Consider the following 25234-nt stretch of genomic DNA (forward strand, 5'->3'; position numbering starts at 1 on the left):
TATTGAGAGTTAGTTTTAAATTCCAAGTAGGTTTTTAGCAAGACAAACCTTTTTTCCAAACAGATTGATACAATTATTTCTTAATCGCGATTAACGCGGCGAGTTTATCCAAGCGTGATAAGTACCTGTTATACGTATCGCGAGCGAATTAAAAAGGCGGGCCTACCTATAGGCAGGTGCACCAGTAAGTTGCTCCTCAGGTCTAGAGACCGGAGCCGCGCAAGGTCGCCCATTCGAGGTGGAAGACTCGTGATTTCGTTGCAACCTGCGTCCAGTTCTGCCAATGCTGTCATCCTGCCCAGCTCGTCCGGCAGAGATGCTAATCTGTTGTGCGCGACTAGCAAGGTCTGAAGGGGTAGCCTGCATATCTCTCGAGGTAGCGACGTCAATTGGTTTCGACTGCAGATCAGAGAGAGGATATTGTTTTCTTTAAATAAATTCACTGGAGACTTCTCGCTAAAGCTATATTCACCGCCGTTTGAGACTTCTTTCAAACAAATAATCGATTACTACACAAACATTAATTACTAAATTTTAGTAAATTATCGTAATTATTAGAAACAATTTGTAGAATATTTCAGAATAGGAGATATCAACTTTTTTCTTTTTCATCAAAACTACTTTCTTTAAATCGAAGAGTTATTCAATAAATAATTTCATGAGTATACTAAATAATTAATTCAATTATTATAACTCCGAATAACTCTTAAAGTATACTTAAAAGTTTTAATTACACTGTGCTGCGTAGCGAGGGCTTAACGTTATCGGCGTTGTTACGCCATATCATACAGGATGCCTACGATACTGTATCGCGCGGTCCAATGTGTGTGTAATATGTATGTAGTATGTAGATATGTATATATACCAACCTAAGATCGAGGTAGTTCAGGGATTGGAGCATTACGACGGTTTCCGGGATTATTCTTATAGCATTATGATAAAGATGCAGCTTTTCGAGGAATGGAAATTCCGTGACTTCCTCCGGTAACTCACTGAAACGATTCTTCGAAAGGTCTGTAACAGAAAGCAGATACTCGTTCTTATAACGTGCCAGACGATAAAGACACGACCAGGTTGCCACACTTTTGCCGTTAAAAAGAAGCCGTAATTTCACGTCGCGTGATTTCAGCAGGAAATTGGAACGCGTTATAAATACATAAACGGGAAAAAAATAAATAAATCTTGCGCTGAAACTGATTTGCAATTAAGAGCTGTCGAGCTCAGCATCAAAGTTCCGCATTCTCATTAAAGCGGTAGTTCGTCGTGTCGCAAAAGCATCGCGCAATAAAACGGCGTCTCTAAACGGCCGATGAGCCGATAAAACTCGTTAAGGAGCGGTGCTATCGAACTGTCTTAATAAGGCACCGATATCTCCCATGGCAACAGCTGTGTACTTGGGTTGGGGAGTGATCTTAGGGTGTCGCTGGGGGGTTGTTATGAATGGGGCGGGCGACGGCCACGTGCGCGCACAGGCTCGAAACGCCAGAAAAAGGATAAGGGGTAGCTCAGCTGCTCCCGGCTTCGAACCTTCTTTCTGATCAATAACAGCCGTCCTCGAGTCCTGCGAATATACGTTTCGCGAAGAACCGTCGCCGATTCGCATGTAGAATATGCTTCCGAAATAGCTATCGTTCTTTTAATGCGGACAGCATCAGGTATGAAAATGTCGCAAGCGCGTTTAAAATTAGGTACCTAATTACGTAAAATGTTGCAAAAAAGATATTTTACCTAGATTTCTTAGCAAATACGTAAACAACTGTCTCTCTTTCTATATTTATATTAAACTTTCGATCGTAAAGTATTAAATTTAATCTTTCCTTAGTTTTAAATATATTCTCTTAGGCATACATATTTTTAACATCAATGATGAAGCGAAGGGCGCGGTTACTACGACACTCCTGCATGAACTTGACATTTAAATCGCTCGGAGTGTTTATCATAATAGTCAAGACACTCAAGACCTTCTGATAGCTTTAAAATATAACAGCCTTGATCTTATTCAATACAAGATGTCAACAGAATAATTAAGACGACACAACAGACAATGTTTTCAACCGACATCTAGTAATATGTAATATGTAATTTTGTGCGTGTTCTACGTCTTTCTTCTTTTCTCTGTAAAGTATACCGGATAGATTAATTTACAAAAATTTTCCAAATATACCCGGGCCTGTAAGGAGAAAGTTAGATTCCGGCGAGTTCGTCGAACGATCAACGGAAATTGGCAATTGTTGCGTGCGAAGGATACGAGATTTCCTCTAACGGAATCGTAAGCAAAGTTTATTCGGCGATTTTCGTCAATTCAATCGTCATTCTTTTTCAACGAAATAAATAAAGAGCATTGTCTTCATATAAATTTTGTTGCAATTCATGCATTACATTTACAAATATTAATACAAATAATAATTACTTCTGCATTTATATAAAATAAGATATTTAATAATTATAATCGGTTATAATTGTAACAATATGACGGTTGTATAAACCGATAAATTGTTAATTTATTTTCAAGTTCTCTCTCTTTTCTCTCTCGTTGGTTATACATAATTACTGGAATCGCAGATTGCAATAACTCAATCTTGCGAATCGCGCTCATAATTCACCATATGGCATAAGATGTAATTCGTCTTCATTCGTCGAAAAATGTAGCAATTTACGCGGTTACGACCCGAGGGTGTGTCTTGACAAGCGTAACTTCGTTAATCGATCTCGATTCTTACATGCTGCGCAACTAAACGTATTGAAACGGGAGCAATTCGAATGGGGAGAAATCTGAGGCGTGAATAGGGATGCCTACAACACTTTCATCGTAGCAAAGTATTTAGGTCTTTACTTTTAATGCTGCAAATCAATTTTTTAATCAAGTATCTGCACAATTGAAATGTTGGATAATATTAAAAAATTAGATAATTATATAAAACTAATGCGTTATTTTTATTTACTTTTTTTCGATAATTACATAAATAATCACTGAAAAAATTTCGAGAAGCATCTTTAAAAAATTGTATCGAATCAAATATCGATGTAGTATCAACTATCAAATAACTTGTCGAAGCATCAATATCTTTTATCTAACTTGAGTTTGGTAATTTCTAAGTCTGGTGGAGTACGGTCGATGTCCGCGGCGCAAGGGCGTCGGCCTGTCTGACGAAGACGGGGCTGGAACCCCCTTGCCAACCCCATGAGCGACTCCCACGCAATATTGGATTCTCTCTCAAGCACCGTCTCTTTGTAGCAAAGTGGTAAAATTCTGTGGCGACCAGTCGCGTCGTCGACATGCATTGTGGCTCTCTGTTGTAGAATTCGTCCCAACAACGCACGGCGTGTCATCATATTTCGTAGATTTAGACGTGTACGTTGCTAGTGGAAGGCTTTTCCTCCGGTTCTCTCTTTCGCGAGACATAAAATTGTATCGGTGAAAGCATGGGAGGCAACATCAAGGAGCGACTCTCGTCTCTGAATATGTTCGTTAGTGCGCTAGAAGTCGGCGGAAAAATTCTTGTTTCTATTGTATTTCAAATAATAAGTTGAAGAGATTTACTTACATTTTATTCTTAAATATTGTTATATCAATTAATTATATATATATTTTAATTATAAAATACCAAATACCATATCTATTTAATTATATCTACATTTAATTATACAAAACTGTGCGTTTTATGAGAAGAATGTAAAAACTTGTCTTCATTTCTTTAAGACCGAAGGATACATCTTCTTTATAATATTATTAATTTTATAATATTATTATTGTTCACACAAACTTATAGTTAAAATCTCAAGAAATATCTATAAATTTTTTTAGAATTTTTGACAAAGTTTTAGATTGTTGTAATATGCCGCGGACGCTATATAATGTCCCCATATACCGTGGATGCCGAAAAAAAGTGTATATACGATTGCAGTGTTAACATATATGATGGCGTTTAATAATAATGTAGAACTGAGATAAATATATAATACAATATATTAATTATAATTAAAATCTTCTAGATAAACTATAATTTGAAGCTGTTATAATTTTAAAAATCATTAATATAGTTTTTACATTACGCAAACACAACACAACATACACACATTGAATTATTGAGTTAAATTATAATTTTTATTCTCGTGCGATTTGTGAAAACGAGATTTTATCTTTTTATGCCGCATTATCAATCAGCATGACGGATGTTAGTCATATACTGATTTCAAATTTAAGAATGGCCGATAAAAATCAGCGGAACCGCGCGTGCGAAAGACTCTCTATAAATATATCTACACTTCCGTTCCTAACGGTCAGACGGACACGATAAGTATCGCGGCCGTGCCCTTCGCGATGATTGTACAGGACGTTTCAGAAAGGGTCGTTGCACCGGAATATTTCAAGGACCAAGGTCGAGGTCCTGCCGTCGAGGATCGATACGCAATTGCGTGACAGACGCGCACACAGTGACATTATTTGCTGATAAAGGGCGTGGCAGTTTTATAAGCCTATACACATCTTGCTATCCGAGATTTACCTTATCTAAGATAAAGGCAATAGTAAACGATCAATTAAGAAATATTCTTAAACTATTTGTCCTTCTTGCTAAATAAGAATGTTATTTTTATTATATTTGGGACATCAATCAAGATCTAATTTTTTACAAATACTGCTAGATTAACTATAAAATATAACTGTAAAAACTGCAAAACTGTACTCATTTCTATCGAAATGTCGATTTGCGAGAGTTGCAATGTATTGAATTATTGATCATTGATCTGCAGTATAAATTGATTTTTTAAAATAATGTAATCCCAAATATTTGGCTGACAAAAATTTGTAGTAAGTATATCTTATCTTATCTTTTTATTAAGTAAGTATAATATTATATTCGAACATGAAGTCATTTGATTCATAAGAATCACAATGGCTCGATAAGAATCGTGGATTAAGAAATAAAAAAGTTTTATTATGATAAAGTATAAATCAGAGATATACGCGTCAAGTTGCAAAGTCGAGTAGAGGATTTGCTTATCTAGCGGACTCCGCGTGAAAAAAGACAAAACTACTTTGGTGGGAAACAAAGTTGTGGAAAACGTCTGCTCCGCAGTTTCCACATTAATTTCCACGTGCTGAAGAACACGAGGCCATCGGCCCGGATAAATGTCCGACTAGGCGAGACAGTCGCTCTTTGACGCTCTACGTCTGGCGGCGTCTCTGCCCACCGTTTCTTTCTCTTGGTCAGGTTTCCATCTAAGTGCGCGACCACGAGAGACGCGTGTTCTCGTAACAGGTAGCCTTGAAGGCCGAGCCCGGTCATTTCCTCGAACCTTAACTGGCCGGCTCCGTCGTGTCGCAGTGCAACAATAAATCGTCACTCGCGGAATGAGAAAAATCCGAAGGGGCCATGTGTCGAAATTAACAAGGGATAAAAGAGATAGATATGTGTTCATTTCGATGAAACTCGCAGAATAAAAATAAAAATGTTCTCTCTAAAAATTATGTTACAACAAATAAGAGAGAATAGATGGGCGAATAATATTATATTAACAGCATTAGATCTAATTGGAAATAATCTTGTTAATTCAAGAACGTATTAAAACAAATCAATAACAAATATTTTTGTTCTTGAAATAAGAACATGATATATTGAATTAACAATTAGATTATTTTATAGACTAATTACACTATTATAATTAAACTATTATAATATATTTTCTTATTTTAATTAGATGTTAATTGAACTGATATATCTTTTTTCCCGTGTATGTAAAATGTAAATGTTTTATACCCCCCACCTCACAGAGAACATTGCAATTATAAGATTTAATCGTTTTAATAATATAATTTTTTAATTAACGAACTTTATACAATTTAATTATAGTATAGGTACTGACAAAACCACTCAAGTTTATTCGTAGTGTACGAGATAGATGTGTGTATACGAAATGTAGAATTCAATTACAAATATGAATCCGGATAGCGATTAGGATGCACCGCATATAGACCACGTATATTTCCCTAGGGCGAGATAGACTGTTCAACGGCGTTACTGAATGGATAGAGGAGTTTGTTTAAGCTTAGAGAGCCGGTTTAGCGCGACCCTACCACCTGAGGATATGATGACGCATGATAGAGCTAGTAGATGACAGGAACGAAGCGGCTCTTTTGAATACCAGTATAGAAGGGACTGTGAATATCCGACTTATAATGATAAAACTCGAAGCACTTGCTCCATTCTCGCAGAGAAGCAGCTTACTTTCTTTTATAAGCAAAGTTACTTCCTTTTTTAAATTTGTCTAATTCTTACATGTGTCAGCCATAAGCGTGAAATAATATTCATATTTCTTATAAAATAGGAATTGTAGGATTCTATAGACATTCATATTTTCAAAAAATAAAAATTCAATGTTATTTTAACCTTATATATGTTCCAGTCAAGGAATAAGGAAAAATTTGAAGAACTATGTAATATGTTATGTCTGTAATTTAACATATTGTACATATATAAAACGCACTACTATTGCTCATCGTAATTTCGATAACAAAAATGTTATCTCTTTAAAAGTTATATAATGTATTTATGTATTCAACGAACTAAGAAAAAATATACAAGATATAAACTGTTATCTCTTTTCTCATAAAGAATGTTGCGGTTATCAAATTTAATTATGTATTTAATCCAACGCGCAGAATCTGTTCTTTATAATTTAATTATAATTGCACTAGTAAAACTACTCGGATTCATTCGTAGTAAAATAGATCGGTTTATTATGCGTGCGGTATCGTCGCATCTATAACACGAGCTCGTATATTTGCCTCACGCGTTTGTGTGTGTGAGTATGGATATATAAACCCCGATGCACACGAGGAACGAATTCCTCCGGTTTCTGGGTGTGTCTCGCGCGAATCGTTCGCTGAAGCGAAAAAGTCGCGTCTCCGTGACACGTCGTCGTCGGCCATGACTTGCAGGTGAAATTGACTTCTCGTTAATTGGAACGCGTCACGCACCCGACGTTCGCGGGAATCTCTTCTCCGATGTAGGAAAATGTAAACTTCGAAGGCGCACGGAAATTGGCCTTTATTGATCACTCGCGGAAGATATTATTGTGCAATACCCGTCTAAAAATAGATGAAACGTAGCAACGGCTCGTTTTAGAAAATATAGCGGTAAAATATAAATTAAAAAATACAAGCAGATTCTTCGGATTTTATATACGGCCGTATCGCGCGCAGCATTTCCGGTCGAAATTTTTGTTCCACATTCGACGTCCTTTTGGTTTTATTTTGACAGTCTCGGGATTTCTCTTGGCAGCATCGCGCAGCGAACGTTCGCCAACATAAGAATGTATTTCTGTCGAATGACGGACCTTGTTTGCGACGGTGTAATAACGTAACATAATATCGATTCTGCGCGTCGGCCGACGTTCCGCTCGTTACGATCAATCGGTGATAAGTATTACGCCAGCGATAAGTATATCCGGCGCCGTAATCATCGCATTAGCTCCTCCGAAGCTGTAGTTCACGTAATACGAGAGCTAATGTAATACTCGCGCCACGACAACGTGAAAAGACTTCCCAGCGTTTCTTTTAACAGTGGGAACAAGAGAAAAAAAGAAAAAAAATGTGTGGATAAACATGTCCACGTGTGGTCTCCTATATCCACGGTGTCTTGGACTTTTCTCATTGTCGTCACGTACTCGCGACCGCAGAAAGTAACGGCTGGGAAGGAGGAATCTGTCGCTGGGACACGTTCTCGAGAAGAAGCGCGACTTTACGTCGTTAAGTTATCCCGCGCCGAGATATACGCGGGGCCGTATAAGAGCCCTGCACGTAAGGGCCGCCTCGAAACCGTGGAGGCAGAGGGCGATCGATAACGGCCCCATGGTGGTAAATATTGCCCATGGGGTTGCCGCAGTCAAGTATGCAAGCAAGGTGCTCCGCGAGCGAGCCGTTGCTCACTCCGCCGTGCCGGGCGCTTCGCGCTACGAAACAAAGTGAAATATTCACGCTCTTATCAGCGTGAAATTTGACCGAGTTACCTCTGCGGGAGATTGGCCGGAAGGCTTCGTGCAAAATGCACCGTACGAGACTGCGTCCACTGCAGTGAAATCTGTTTGCATAGGAAAATATCGAAATCAAAAAAGAAGCAAGATTTCTTTAAAAATTTAAGAGCGATTCTTCAATCTCACATGCAGATTTTTATTCATTTTCTTTTTCTAAATAATTATAATTGATATACGAAACTATTATGCGAGATTTAAACAACATTTCATTAATATGATTATCTCGTTAATTTTTGCCGGGATATGATAAAATAGCTAGAGAACGATATACTTAATAGATATTATATTTCTTTTGCCATTGTTTCATTTAAACTCGTAACATAACCGCGTTGTCTATTCGTTCAATTTCAAACGTAATATTGTGCATTTTCCCGACGCACAAAGTAATATAAGGTCTCCAAATAATATAAGATCGAGAGAGTCGTAGCTCAAGATCGTCTTTACGACATTGTCACTGTGACGTAGCGCAAACTTCGTTAGTTCCGCTGTGACGCAAAGAATTACCACAGCTAGACCAGCGGGAAGACTCGATAAATTCCTCTCTTCCAAAGCGAAAGGACTCTTTCGAGAATTGCTGCCCCATTCGAGATACGCGACAAGTCATCGCGCACTTCGCATGCCTGGTATAGAGCGCGATTCTCTCACGTAATTGACTTTCGCCGTCGTCGTCCTCGTCACGCGGTGGCGACATATGACGCCGCCGTGGAGGCCGTGAAGAAAAACGACATCGCGGGAGAGACAGCACCGGTGAGAAAGGAAAGTGGAGGGGGGAAAGAGAGGAATTGTGCACGAAAAGAAGAAGTTCATGGCGCATCCGTCCGGCAACTTGCAGAGAAAACGCTTCTTCGTCGTCGCGTGCTGTCCTTGAACCGCGTCGCTATTGCCGTGTCATTGGCGGGTGAAATCGCGTCAAAGACGAAGAAGAGGTGCACGACGAGGTGGAGAACCGCACGTGAGAGCAAGGAGGGAGCTCTACTTCTCTTTCTCGCTCGTCGTGCTTTTGTGAGGGCCGCCACAACTTCCGGCGACGCGCGGACGCAAGTTACGGACGAGACTGGCATACTCGATCGGATGCCATGCGGAATTCAAGAGCTCGCCATCGTCTGAGCGAAACTCGGTGACGTTCGCCGACTGCAGACGTTGGGTATTTATCGCGGTAGCCATTAGTGACTAATAATAATGCCTGATGAATTTTTAAGAATATATTGATCGAATCATGTACTGAAGCTATACATTTTTTAAAAGCAATTTCGACTACGAGTATTAGTAGCACTTTTATTTAAATTATATTTTTCCGTGTAGATATATAAATAAAAATAATGAAATAATGTTAATAGGCAGAGCTGCTATTTTCAAAAGTATAGGTATAGTTATTTGCATTATTTATATGAAATAAAATAGATATGATCATACAGCCGAATCTGTATGTTTAAAATGATATTCAGTTGAAACATTTTCGTGCTTCCGGCAAGATTATTGAATTCGCCGGAGCTGTAACACCTGGAACTCTCATACGCGCGTTCTGATGGACGGTGTTTGGATTCCATCTAAGCCCGGCCGTCAGAGATAATTTCCACGGCAGCGAGTCGTCGACCATCTGGTCTAACGCAACGATTCGACCAGGCATGAATTGCGCGCGTGGAAGCTCGCGGAGAATTGAATTACGCAACGTTGAAAACAATGTAGACCAATGCCGAGGCAATTTTTTCGGATGTGAGAGAGAGAGAAAGAGAAAAGAGAATTAAATTCATACACGAAAAAAACGATATGGTTGCCACTGCCAAATAAATAGTAACAATTTGGCGCAGCCATATAGTGGTTGTCACACCCACATCGATGTGGTGTCTTAACTATATAGTTGCCGCACCACCGCGCCAGCGCTGGTATCAATTCTCTATGGTTCTCCCAACCATATACATATATAGGTGTATAATGATCCATTAATGTGCATGGGTGTGACAACCACAGATATGGCTGCGCCAAATGTTACTATTTTCTGGCTGTGGCAACCATATCGTTTTTTCCGTGTTACCAATTAAGAAATAAATATTATGGTCAATGCGAAATTTGCTCCAAATTTTTCTCGAAAAGATCCGGCAAATGAGAGGGTGATATTTCTGAAACGTCACGTTTTCAACGATCCGGTTTGTACGTGGACGAGATGGCTGATGCGTGTCGAACAGTGCGTCACATTGTGCACGAAGCAGTCTCCGGCGACGCGTTCGGCCGTGCGTGATTATAGATGTATGTACATTTGGTGAACGTGCCGGTGTGCATGCACGGACGCAAACGTACGGCACGAGGGAACAAAGGAGACGTTTTTTTCCCCGTCGAGAACGTTTCGATTTTACGCTGGCGCCGATATACAGGGTGTCTCATTGTCAGCCAATTTTTTAATTCTGCTAACCTGGTGCCTCGATCAAAATTTGTAGTCGCGAGTATCGGAGTGTCGGTAATTTTTCGATTATAAAGAAGCTAAGGGATCTTTATGAATTAAATTTCAGCGACATATGCGAAGAATAAATTCACCATTGAAATTAGAGAGAATATCTATTGAATGCGTTGTTATTTATCAAAGATACACGCGCTGGTTTCGCAACGTTTCCGTCGCTGATTATATTATATTCGCTTTATTTCCGCGTGAATTCTACTTCCGCGCGCATTGTTTGCAGCAAAGTCTCAAAAGATTTTTTATTAGTTGCATCGTTCTTTTAATTACTAGAGGCACTGATGAAAACATCTTTCTTTTTCTTCTTTTCGTTCTTTACGGAAGACCGGTGTCAAATACGTTATTGTGCTCGACGCAAAAAAGGACGTTTGTGCAGCTGCAGGAAAACGGAAATTTGCGCTGGAGAGAAAAGCTCGAGAAAAGATGCGCAGATAATACTATTTCCCGATGGAAGCGCAATCAACGATAAACGCGGAGATTTCATTATAACGATTACGCAAAAATCGTAGAAACAGAATTGCAGAAAAGAATTTCATTTACATCGTTGCGGTACCAGATGCAGACTTATTATATCACAAATTTATTGTAAATGCGCATTTGCGCGATTATTAAAGATCGTAATTAATTTCAAGCATATACGCTGACGAACAAAAGCATTTAACTGCGACACTTAATGTGAATAATTAAAGCAAATAGCTAATATGCCATTAGATCGCAATTAACAATGATAATTACTTACACCATGTATTACAGAGAATTAGCGTCATAAAGAATATTAATAAATGTTACGAAGAATATTGTTAATTAAAACGCGCCCGCACATGATTGCTCTTCCCCGAGATTTACATCTCTTCTATCACTGTAGCCGTTTCTGTTATCGCGATCTCGTATGAATCAGTTTGAGGATGCGGCTGGCGAAAGGCTAAAAGACGCCTCTGTTCCCCGTAATTTGTGCTCAACAAATGACGACTTGAGATGATCGTCGAGGCGAATTCGTCGGTCTCCGTTTCCACGCGTATTATCCACGCGCGGTCGCGCCTCCTAATTTAAACCAGCGAAGCGAAGAGTCGCGCTTTCGCAGATTGAGTTAGCCTTAATGATGAGGCGGCCTACAAATTATAATACCGACGTGCTGTCGACGACGCGACGCCGTGGAAGAGAATTAGAAAACTGCTATGTAGGCATTCGTGATCGAAACACGTTCATGAAAAAAAAACTTATAATTATTCCTATTAAAGAGATGATAATTAATATGTGCAGATAAAGTTTATAATTTATCATCATAAGTTGTATAACAACAAGCGATTTTGGGAATAATATCAACATACACAAATACAATAAATCATAAAATATTTTAATATTTTTCACGAAATCATTCTTTTAATTTAGAAATTGTGGTTTTGACGTTTCTAATAAGGAAATTTGAGTTCTTCGAGTCATTTAGAAAATCTTGGAGTAAAATAAATGACGAAAGATTGTATTGTCTCGTGTATATGTCTTCTATAATATATTCATCCGCCGCTCGCACTTGGCTATCGGACTTTTATTCGTCGTTCGCGATACATTATTCCGCCGCTCGCGATAATGCTTTGTGCTAAGGGTGCAAGTCACAATAATGGAGGCTGTACATTTTCAGGCGCGGATATGGCACTCGTCGAAAAAAGAACACGAGGGATACGAGCCGTCCCCTTCTCTACATGTTCGCGTATTTTCACGCATATATTTCATATCAGTGAATAACGTTCGAATACGAACTCATGCAGCGCGCAAATGTTTCAATCGTGTGTTTCGTCGCGTATGCACACACGAAGGTGCGTTCAGCGGAAAGCGGCTTTGATCTTTCAATCGTTACTACTCGCGAATAAGCGAGGCACTCGGCAAACTGAATCGTGTCACTCGCAGCTGCAGAGAAATTATACCTTATCGAAGAACTAAAGGATTCGTTACTGTCATTGCTGGTCGTAACTGCAAATCGATGGTTACCGAATGTGATTTTCGATCAGATTAATCCACCTTTGTTTCAAATCTGACCGAGATAAGATTTAGCTCAATTTTTTTTATTTAAATAAAATTTTATTTAAATGAAATCCATGACATTGACATATTACGTAATATCAAAAAAAGAAAAATACGGATTATATTTTTTATCCGGATAAAATTGCGAAGAGTTACATAATAATTGTTTAACCTTATTCTTTTAAATTAAATATTGAAAATTAGATCAAACTTTTAGAAACTTGAAATGTTAAGAACTTTAATAGCTTTAATTAAAACTGAATATTAGTTGAAGTTAATCTGAATCAAATTCTAATTTCGAAAATTTATGATCTTATTGCAGCAGCTAGAAAATAAGAGTTATCCATAAAGATGGGTTTTTTTGTGCTGCAGTCTCGCAATCTTGCAATCTCGTAAATCGCGATTCGTGTACAAATTGCGTTAGCAAGAATACATCGCAGATTGGCTACGCTGATAACCCCTGTGCTTTTATCTTGTCAGATAAATTTCGCGCAATGGGAGTTCGAACAATATGAACGATCGGAAGGAGCGATATTTTACGTGTAACAATGGGAGCCATGATGCATTTTCGGCGGTGCACGCGACTGAAATTGACGATTCTTAGCAAATTGGTTAAACAACGGGGCCCATAATAATGCAGAAGCCAACCCTCATTACGGAAATTTTGTCCGCCATCCCCCTTTCGTAATCATATGAAAAATGAGTCTATTCTCATACAATCTCTCTCAAAGAATCTCTCCCATCTCTCAAAGAATTAATCTTTGAGTTTTATTCGGTATTAATAAAACGTTAAAATATTAAAAGGAATTTTCGCGTTTCCAATTTAGCGGATGTCCACGAAAAATTGTGACCTAAATATGCCACAAACGCACGATATATCATTATCAAATTATAATTCATAATACGAGTGAAAAATATAGGGCACACTGTAAAGCCGTGCGTGACTGTGAAATTAAATTCTTTTTAATCGTGCAGCCCAAGAGATATCGGACTGTGTCATTTTTTATTAAACAGCGTAGCTGTTTTAAAATCCGAAGTTACTTTCTTCTCAATATCCAACATAAATAATTATATGAAGTTTTTTATTGCGTATACTTTAAACTGAAAAAAATGACAAAATACAATGAATGTAAGTAAAATTTATGCGTAAATCGAGCTCGATTGAAAAAATTATGCTAATATACCTATGTGATACTGGAGGACAAATGATCCGAGTAATTTCACCGTGTATAAATCGGGAAGTTAAAGACAGAGACAAACCTGTTCTTTTCAGTTATTCTGACACTTTCTGCATTTAAAGTAACACAGTTGTGCGCGCAGGCTTCGGTGAAAGAGAAAGGAGACAGAATGAAAGAGTAGTACAACTGAAAAGAACATGCCTTAATGACTAAAGTCGCGTCCACCTTAAAAAAAAAAAGAATAGATGATGCGTCGATTGTTTAGATAAATCTTGAAAAGTCTTCGGAGTTTTACCTTCGGGAATTTCTATGAATGCATAAATGCCTATACGTGCCTGAGGCATGAAAGGGTACATCCGAAGCCTGATATCATACATTTGGTCATGGTTGCATTGAAACCGTGCATAATGACAGTCAGTTTCAAAAGACGTGCGTATATATTTCTTAACGCGGTCCTTTCTGGAAATGATAAAGATTGGCTCGGGGAATAGCAAATTAACCGAGAAATCTGTAGGTGGTCTCTCTCGGGATACTCCGCGTCGGAAGAAAACAATTTTCGATTCGAGCGAAACGCGCTTGTAGGACGATTATTCACTCGGATTAAGCGCTCGACGATAATAGTAATGAATCGGTCTTTATAGCGCTCGTAAATACGAAAGATGCCTAGTCAATCGGCGTCGTGTAGCAAGCGCAAATGCGTAACCGCTTGCACATAAACGGCGACCGTTGACGTTGCATCGCGTCAATTTATCTGTAGATAACGCGGCCGAAGAGTCGACTTTGAAGTCGATGGGATCGATATATGGGTCATACCGTAACGATAGACGCGAAGGATTGTGTATACTAGGCATTATAAGCACCTTTAACGTTTACTATATATACTTTCCATGTCGAAGCACAATGCCAGCTAGCGTATCTAGATGCCAGCGTATATATTATCATTTAGCAACAAACACAGCTAATGAGATGATCGATCAATAACAGCTGGTATACGTGACATATATTTGACGAAATTAAATAAATATTTTTTTAAGTCAGTTTCACAGAAGATAAAGTATCTCCGATATTTTTCATCTTTTGCGATACGTTGGTGACTATAATAATATCAATATTTCGGTTTTGATTTAGATACCTTAAATTAATCTAAAAATTAATATATACGGTCGTATTTTACGACGGAATTAGAACATTATTGCACTGCAAAGGAATTAAATTTCATATTTTAATTTATGTATATACGTTTGAAGCTCAATCACAATAGAAACTAATCATCGTTATATTTACGAGGATCAAAACAAAGATGTGCAATTCTTCTTTGCAGTGTATATACACAGTGACATTTAAAAAGCAGTTGAATGGTAGACAAGACGTGTTTGTCGCTCTGGTTTCCTTTCTGCATGTTTTCTCGAGTTTCCACATTTTCAAAGCCTAAAGCACTTGGCATAGATGATACAAACAAAGTGTTCCTTTTCTAAAAGTTAAGTTGCATAGTATAACATGTGACTACGTTGTCTCTTTTTTAGGAATATACATATATATATATTTTTTTTAATATAATTTTCCCATCCCTTTTTCGCAAATTTAGTAGAGGAAAGTCCCCTATTATGAGACAGGATCCTAATATGAGATATGTTAGTGATGAGTTAAAAGGCCCTATATAGGTTCCATCTGTTGATCCCACTATGAAAAAACCCCGCCATCTCATATTAGGAACCTATCTCATAATAGGGGACTTTCCTCTATTACTCAATCTTGAATATTATTTAAAAAATGTGCATTATTTTGCATGAAATTAGATATTATCTCAATAATTATCTATAATTTTCACCTTGACGCATGTATCATAAACTATTTGTTAATTGTTATTACTTTATGTATATGCATACATATAGATACATACATAGTTTACACAAACAAACTATTAGATTTTTAAATGCAAAACATTGATATAAATATATCACAGAAAAAAATGCTCTATTTATTGATTTGTAAATTCTAACATAAAAATATCAAGTGATAATTGTAGCGATAAAAGCAAAAGTTACAATAGGTGTATCACGAGTCGAAAAGGAAAAAAAGTCCAACCACGGCTCGCACAGCTTTCCTCTAAGGCCTCTAAGCTATCGATAACCTGCGGAAGATACTTTTATCTTCGAACAACGGGTGCATCGGAGCGAGGGTTAGTGCAACTCCTTCACAAAGGCTGCTACTTATAGACCGTGAATACTCCTTTTGGACTGGCGACTTTCGAAAGCTTCTACGGCTTTAGACAAGCTCTTATTAATAAAATAAAATTTAATTTAATTAACGGCGGTTAATAATATCCATACCTGGATAATGAATTGAAAAATAAAGAGGATTTAACAGATAGTAATCGAAATCAATGTAATTAAATTCTATGAGAAAAAAGATTGTAACAATTCGCACAAAGAATAACGTTTGGTACAGTTTACTAAAATAAAATAAGTTCAATTAACTTGTAGTTGTATTTTTCTAAAGAAAGAGAGAGAATCTATGAAACTTTAATTAACTTTAACCAACATTTACGAGAATAGACTGCACGAGGATTGCGCGAACACGTGTCTTCGTTAGTGGAATTGCTATTTCCTTCCTTTCGTACGATTTTTATAAAAAGCTGCATATTCCAACGTATCGGTATAATTACTGCACTTTTCCCCTGGATAATAAGTACCCAGTAGCACGAAAATTGTGATGTTGAATACCGAGCCGGGATGATATTAGTGCGGCCCTGCGATAGAGTTAATTATAACTCGGCAACGAAACCACCATGTTGCCTTGCATATGCGATACACGAGGAATAGTGGCGCATATGATACAGTGACACGCGTTATACGTAAACGATGGATAAATCGTCGCGAAATAGCGAAAAGCGTATTAAAAAAATCAACCTTGCTGGCGATACGCTATTTTATGGAACGGACAGACAGCGATTACTTGTACCAAGGTCAGCGTAAAACGATTTACTGGAAAACTCATCTACTGAATAAAAAGTTAAACGCTTTTACCGTAAAAGAAAAAGACGAAGACTTGTTCAATATACTACAAAATGTATGAGAATCGTGGTAAAGCAATTAAAAATAAGTAGACATAAAACAATTTAAGATAATGCAGGCATCGCCCGTGAAAAGTTTTGCCAGGAGTAAATCTTACGGGACTTTCGGAATTAACGTTACATTCCAGCGCCTCCATTAATTTTTCCGCTATACAATATTATGTTTTATCCATCGTGAAATAATTAGAGCCTGGAGGCGAAGGTGTTGAATTAATCCGCCTCATCAAGGAGCCGCTATAAGCTCGCGTGCTGCTCGCGCGTGCGGCACTAATTCGCAAAGGCGATACACTCGTTCGCGTTCGGGAGGCGTCTGAATCATGAAAAGCTGTGGAGTAACCGCGACCGATTTGTATTATCTACGAACACGTACGATAAAATACACAGTGCATTATTCCCAGTTAATTAGTCGCGAATCATTATCATTAAGCGCGCAATGAGATACGTCACGCTTGTAAAGACGCGCGCGAAGAGCAACAAAAACCGCTTTAGATCTCTATCTTTCCCATTTCCTTCTATTCCTGATATTTTAACGAAATTTAATATCAAAACGTAAAATTGTACATTTTATATGGTAAACGTTGTATAATAAGGCATTTAACTCTGTTTATAAAGTTTGGAACATATGTTAAAGAAATATTTTCTTATTAATTTTTAATTCAAATTAATTTAATGATTCTTTTGGATTGCTCAATTTGAAATATTGCTTACCTGATAATAATTTTTTTTCTACATCAACAAATAATTAGTCCATGAGTTAAGTTTCAAGGTGGATATAAATTGTTGAGTGTATTTACGTTTTTTATCGCCTCTATTTAATCTCAAAATATTATTCTTCCTACATATAACACGTTAAGAAATTATCACAGCTTCAACAGCGATATCTGACGCTTGTTTAGATTTTTTCCTAGCCGTGTCGACGGCAATTCAAACTCGCATCCAATGAGCCTAATTGGTGCACTGTCAATACCGGAGGAAATGCGCGATATTTCTCGTAGTCGCCGGTGCATTATATATGCACGAGCAAAGAACAATAAACGCATGGCTGTCCGGAGGCACGCGAGAGACGACGACGGCACAACGCCATATCGGGCACATTCATCTGGGTGACTAGTTGGCGCACGTGCGACACAAGACATAGACCTCATGTGACAGACACAGAGAGCCCGGGACTGTCTCTCATTACGTGGAAGTGTCGCGCCGCATTTGGCACGAGACCTCCGTTCGCCCTGTTTTCATTCAGATTTCACGTCGTATAACGCGTACAAATTAGAGGGATAAGGGCCGAGAAAAAACGCGCGCGCTCGCTCGCCTTCGCAGCTGGAGTCGGAAGGAAATTAATTAATCACGACGCGCAAAGACGTCTTACGAAGACAGCAATTAATCCGTATAAATGCCTAAAATCTTATACATTCGTCATTCAATCATGTAACGACTAACACACAAGTGCGCGAGAAATCATGATGAATTAAATAACACTTTTATGAAATTAACATTTTTTGAATTTTGATATAAACTTTTGGCTCCTCAAAGAATTCTAAAGTCCCTCATATGTTTCAAAAACAGTATAAGAATTCGAAAATATAAAATGTCTACTTCATGTTTCCATTGTATAAAAATTAGTTATTTTTACAGATGAGATGCAATGTGCAACGTCTAATTTATAATTTTATTTAAGTACTATCACGAAAAAATAAATAATGCAGAACAATTCTGAAAATTCAAAAAGGTGGGAAAATAAAACAACGTATTACTCGTATAAAAGTATCTATATACTCCTATTTGCTTTTCTGTGGCTGTGTGGCAGATTTGCATCGAACGATCGATATGCATTAGTGCGGCAGGCAGTTTATTATTAATATGATTTATATTCGTGCAATCGTTTCGAATGTGTTTCGCATAATATCCCTATAAATTTAGAAGTCGACTACCAGGCTTTGCACAATTGTCGATATAGTAATGTGAATTAACGCGTTCCGGCGCCCCTGAATTATCTATGTTAAAGGCGAACAATGTATATGCTCTGTCGATGCTCTTGTCGATGATCTTCATTCATATGCACGCATTATTGTATATCCGTCGAACAATAGAACGATTAGATAAATAGATGCGTGGGTAATGTTCCGAAGATCGCGGTGCCTTTTTACTGCATTGATCGAAAAGAAAGCAATTAGAGGGCCCTCTTATGCTCCACCGATCAATTTCGTTATAAAATTACTCCTGGACACGAAACTATTTAAAGAATTAATGTCAAGCACGAGGCTATTCTTCTTCCGGTAATTTACATTTATTTAAAGCAAAATATACCATGTATATATAAATATGCTTTAGTCAATGGGTATTAATAAATGGTATACAAAATATTTAGTATATTTATCAATTAAGAAAAAAAAGAAAGAGAAAGAGAGAGAAATATATCATGATATATAATACATATGTTGCATATCTATAGTTAAAATATGTATAAATATAAATAAAGGTGCAGAAATATATTGTGAAATAATAATAATAATAATCCTAATATTATTCCAGTAGAAAAGAAAATATCGCTTGCGATATTCTTAAGTCTGTATATGAGTTATATTTTCCACTGAGGCAACGTATCAGACTATACCGCGATTGCCATTGAATTGAGGCATTTTGTGTATGTACAATATATTCGCAAGTAGAGTTCCTCGAACTTCGGACGCTTCGCAAGTATGTAAGAGATTTCGTCTCGCCAGAGTGCTCCTTTTTAGCAGGGATGAGTGCTCTACATAAATGACAGGACCGGATTACGTTGGCAAACTTGGCTTTATCGCACGCTCTAAAATAACTTGTCAACATTTCTTTCACGATTCGCATCGATTAATTGCTATAGCATCATTATCCTGCCACCCAGATGATCGATATTTATATCTTAGATCGTGAGAAAATAAATTACGCTTATCGCGTTTTATTTTTTTCTGACGTAATTTTAAACCGCTCGTATCGATAATGCTAAGATAACATGACACGTGCTTTTATTGATATTGACATTCTTAATTATTATCAATGAAACTCGCATCAAATCAATGATAATAATCGGTATAATAATCAATATTAATTATTGGTGCTAATAATCGATATTATATCGTGTTTCATTCTCGGCACGTTGATAATCCAATCTCCTGGTATTTACTAATCACAGCTAAAACCGTACTATTTCACGCGTGCTCTAGAGTTAATCCGGTGCACTCCGACACACCCACATTTACTTGGGCCACGTTTTCTATTTCAACTTGTTTCGCGCCAACTTTACTCTAACGGTAGATATATAACGCCGTGGTACTCCAGCTTGCCTCGGGGGTGGCAGTAAGCCGAATACTTCCGACGCTGATAAACGAAACCCGAGAGCGGAGGCGCCACGGCGAACCCCACAATATAACACATTGTGGAGTATCGACCTTTTGGCACCCCTGTCTCTGCAGCTGCGGTGCCTCTATCTTTAGCTCTTCGGCCGCATATACACGAATGTCTCTCTTATGTCCATGGTACAGCACATCCCCGCTCGGCACGCGCGCAAATCGCGCGCATGCCGCTCCACCCCTGTAAAAACACGGGCGCTCCTCACCCTCGCGGACAAACCGAACGGACGCGGCGTTTTCGATACCGCTGGAGATAATTCGAAGGGTCTTCACCACCCCCAGTAGTGTATCCTGTGTGCCGTTCGGATTTTCGCGGATCGACAAGGACATGCAGCGTCGAGCGGCGATGAAAGAACTTTCCGTTTGAAATTATTGATCATCGGAGAGGACAATTTTTGGTGAGGAATTCGCGATTTCCCTCTCGTCGAGATTGAAAACGCTATTCACGTTTTCCTTCGGTAGAGCTTACATATTTTTTTTCTTAGGTTGTAAGATTCTTCTTGTATTATTTAACCCTCGCCGTTCACCTGTTCTAGAATTTCATATACCCACCTAGGGTCGTTTTTTACCCCATTTTATGATTATTCATTTTATATTGAAAAAATGAAGTTTTCGACATAAATAAAGGATTTTTAATATATAGGTAAACATTTATATTAAAAGTAATAAAAGTAATAAAAAGTATAAATATTGCTATGAAACAAACTATTCAGAACCATTATTTTCGATGAAACAGAAAATATCGCCATTTTTCAGATGCATGGGATTAAGAGACCCCAGATGGGTATATGGCAAAGGTTAACGGATGAAAGTCATTTTTAAGAAAAATTCCAATAAAAAGTTAGAAATTTCATTAATCTTCTGATCCGGTTTATATTAATGCGTTATTACCACATCGAGTGGTAATAATATTCGTATATTTTCTTTGCTATCAAATAATCTGTTATTACAATATTTACTAATTTCCGATAATTCAGAGAGCGATTTTCTGTTAATAATCACTTGTATAGACTCAGTATAGAGTACTCAATTCCAGTTTCCATCAACTTTCGCCAAATTAATTTCTAAAATTCGATGCGTCATTACAGAGTTCACCGCACTTTACGGAATTAATCACTGCATAAATCACGTAAACACGAACAGTACCTGGAATATACTCCACTCTCGACGAATCGACTGGAATCCTTTAAGGTAAATGTACCAATGCCTGAACATCAGTGAACACGTACCTATGATAAAGGTGTCTGGACACCTTTATCATTTTATTCTTTAAATAAGTATAACGCGAATTAAAATCAAAGATAGAAATATTTTTCTTGATAGAAAAGAAAGATAGAAATACTTTGAAACTTTAGTTATAGTATCCAAACATTAATTCGCGTTATACTTATTTAAAGACTAAAATGATAAAGGTATCCAGACATATTAGGTACGTGTCCACCGAGGTGTCCAGGCATTGGTATACATTTACCTTAACGTCCTAAAGCGATTCAAGAAGGAAACACTTTCGTCGTGGTCGGCTGGATCCTTCGTTGCGCGACAGCTGTTACGGAGCGGAGTAAAAAAAAAGAAAGGGAAAAAGAGAAAACACAGACAAAAAATAAAGGCGAAGTAATCCGCTAAAAGGTGAAGCACGAAGCACGATCACTATGCTCGAACGCGCTCGTTCGTGCTTTTTCGAGTCTTTCTGCGTTCGTGCTTTTTAAAGAAGTTATGGGTTTCATAAAGAAGTTAGTATTACGGCGTTAAGAAAACGGTCGCGCTAACCTTAAGATTAACGTATTTGCAACCTCGCTAATTGCTGCTAAATTCCCAATGGCTATTGTGCGATTTCTCGTATGTATATATCATACATACTACGTTTGCGCGAGTGTTACTTCTGTAGTATTTACGATAATTCACTCGTTTACGCGGAATGAATTATCGTAAGTTACCACAAACCCCGTTTACGCGGAGGAATTATCGTAAATTAAGTACTACAGAGGTAACGCTCGCGTAAACATAGTAATAGTCAACATATAATAAATGTCCGATACATTCGTGCTCGACGAATTAGACGGTCGAGATACTATACGGTCGACGAAGTCGCAAACTTTACTTTACGCACTACTGCACTCTCAGATTTCTTCGATCGATTAGTGGATCGATGCGACTGCAGTCTACATTGTCATTCGTTGAATAGTATACAATTTGTAGACAGTAATACATTTAGTCATCGAGAATTTATGACAAATAAAATTATTACGTATGACTCTAAAGAAAGCTGGACCTATTAAAAAGTAATTAGGCGGAAGAAATATCTACTGACACGTTCAAAACAGATGTAAAGCAGAATGTCGTTTCTTATATTCGTCGACGTTGCAGTTGCACCGTTCAGCAAAGTCATAATGACCAAGGTGCAAGAAAACATTCGCGTAAATATCAGTTTCTCGTAGTGCGGACGAAAAAGAATGCATAAAGCATTAAAAGAAACAACGTCAACAATTTCGCCAAGGTGAAACATCGCGCGGAACATATAGCGCGTGTTTTCTAATCTTTCAGATTGTAAGCGTGTATGTACGTGAAACAAAGGACGGGAGTATTTGTGAAAATTTGATACACCCGAAGCCCGCGCGAAACAAGAATACTACACGCGAGTCCTTGCGTTCGACCATGGACGCACATTGCACGTACGGACCCACGCAACCGCATCGGCGAAATTGCACTTGGCAGAGAGAAGATCGCGCAGAATGCCAAGGAGTAAACCTCGGCGCGTGCATGCTTTCGTCCGCACTGCAAACGCTGATTTTAAAACCTGCACGGATAGCGAAGGTGGCGAATATCTCCGGAGATGACTGAATTACCGGCCCGGAGTAAATGGAGTAATGGTGCATAGAGAAAGGGACGGCACAGAAAGGGGTGTCACACCCTTCTTCCTTACACCGTGCGAAGAATGCGCGCGGTATACCGTGAGATAATCGATAACAGTTCTGACCGAATACACGCTATGTATATAGGGAGAAAGCCGACGTTGAATAAATCGAGATGAATAAGAAACCTAGTAGTATACCTAGAGGAATAATGGAGCGCCAACGGAGGTAAACGAATCATTTGTTTGTACATTGAAAAATGTATTCAACCATTGTGAATGTAACACCGTACAAAATAATGCTAGAAAACTGAAAGGTACAGAATAACTCCGGAAAGCTATATGAAATGCAACACACACATACATCAAACATTGTGTAAAATTGTACATATAAAAACGTACCATGATAATATAGATAATATATAACATACAGTTTTCAATGTTCTACTATATAAAGCGTTAGATAATGCGCGCATGCGAAAGTCGTTTAACATAATTAACAATTTAAAATATTAATATCGTTAAAAAGTACGTATACACTTTACGAAACATTTTTCTCTACGACGGCGAATTAAGTCTGTCAATATGATATCTACCCTGAAAAGAGCCTCCCGGAGGAGAAGAAAAAGAAATGTAACGTTAACTGGCGTGCGTGCATGTTTCATGGGAGTGTCTGATGCGGGAATAAGCTGTCAGGTCTCTCATCAAGCGAGCTGCAGTGACCTGGGGGCCCGTTAATGAAGTTACGTCCCCTTCGGGGCGTCGCGGGACTCGTCGTAAGACGGGTGGGCGAGCGGCAGTTCGATAATAATTAGGAAAGTAGGTACGAACGTAAAACGGAGGAGAATGCATCGGTGGTCCCCTATCGTCGAACCATCCTCCAGGGACGGCGCGGCGCCAATTCGCGATTCTGTTCACCGTCCATCTCCCGACAAACGTCATCGAAATTCGATAAGTCCATTATTCGATCCGGCCGAAGAATCCGACGGGCGGGATATATGCAGACGTACGTTGTGTTATTTCTGTAATAGGAACTGCGAACGTCCAATTTTAGACGCGACTCAAATAAGATATGAATGGCCATCACTTTTGAGCTATCGCTCGAACCGCTTTTCAAAGAGAGCGCGGATAAGAAATCAGTAAGAAAGTGTCTTCACTTTCCCTGGGTGTCAGTGCGCTAAATAATGCGAGCTTCTTGCCGCGGTTAATTATCATTCATCTAGCGCCGCATTTAGCGTTAATTATAATTGCGCGGTGAAAATATGGGGCAATGTGTTCGCGGGCTGCTGTAGCGGGAAAACTCTTGGGGTTTTTTTTAACACGAAAGTAAGATTAATTATTATCGTGCCATGTTTGCTATATGCTGCCATAATTGAGACTCGCGGAGATAGCGATTCAGAAAAAAAATCTCACGCGTAATATTATTATCTCGCATTCCCGACACGTTAGGTGTCATACTGGATGAGCGAGTGTATATACCGTGCAAGTACATGTGTAAGAAGAAAAAAAAGCGTGAGTGCGCGGGGCCCCGCGTCGGCGAAACCAGACCGCGAATATCCTGCGTTCCGCTTTAAGAATTATGAATCAGCGGCGTAAAATCTAATAGACGTATAATAGCGAATGGAATTACTGGCCGCGGAATTAGAATCGGCTAGATTCTTTCCCGACGCCGGCGAACAACCCGTAATTTACCGGCCCCAATGTTGCAGCGTGTCGATTCGGATCACCGTCCGATACACACATCACTCTTGCGGAGTCCTACACACACGTATGGATTATGCATTAACGCGCATATATGAATATGCTATCTCGAATGAACTATCTCGACGAAATTCTTAGGACTATGACTGGATCACTGATCCAAAGAAATGACTCGAGTGCGACGTAGGACAGGAGAGTCTCGCGTATTTCATCTTTCAAGAAGTTGCAGACGTATATATGTGTAGTTTGCGGACAAGGTAGGGATAGCATTAGACACTGCGTAGAGGATTGTAAGTTTACCAAAGATTGGTTTATAGAATTAAAAAGAAATAAAGAAAAAATTATAGATAAAATATAGAATGATGAATTATGAAAAGAGAAAAAGGCTAGAATAAGGAAGAATAGATAGGATTAAATATTAAGGTTGCATGGAAGCTATGTGAGTTATTTTGTAAACCAAGTCCATTTCTTGGTATAAGCTGAAGTTAATAAAGATTGATTGAAGAAAAGTTGCAGACGCAGCGCGACACCGTCTGGAATAATATTGCGGAT

The 25234-nt window shown here is 38.4% G+C and overlaps 1 protein-coding gene across 4 annotated transcripts in view; it reads right to left on the minus strand.

Annotated features, from left to right (window-relative positions):
• Lrch (Leucine-rich-repeats and calponin homology domain protein) overlaps window positions 1-25234 on the minus strand; it is a 48145-nt gene that overhangs the window by 18925 nt on the left and 3986 nt on the right. For all 4 annotated transcript variants that reach the window (XM_071771888.1, XM_071771889.1, XM_071771886.1 and 1 more), the window contains exons 2-3: window positions 870-1014; window positions 167-399 (exon numbers count right to left, since the gene is read on the minus strand). In XM_071771888.1, coding sequence (XP_071627989.1) covers window positions 167-399; window positions 870-1014 — 378 coding nt within the window. The remainder of the gene's footprint in view (window positions 1-166; window positions 400-869; window positions 1015-25234) is intronic.

This window comes from Temnothorax longispinosus, chromosome 2 (genome assembly GCF_030848805.1).
Source record: "Temnothorax longispinosus isolate EJ_2023e chromosome 2, Tlon_JGU_v1, whole genome shotgun sequence".
Lineage (NCBI taxonomy): Eukaryota > Metazoa > Arthropoda > Insecta > Hymenoptera > Formicidae > Temnothorax > Temnothorax longispinosus.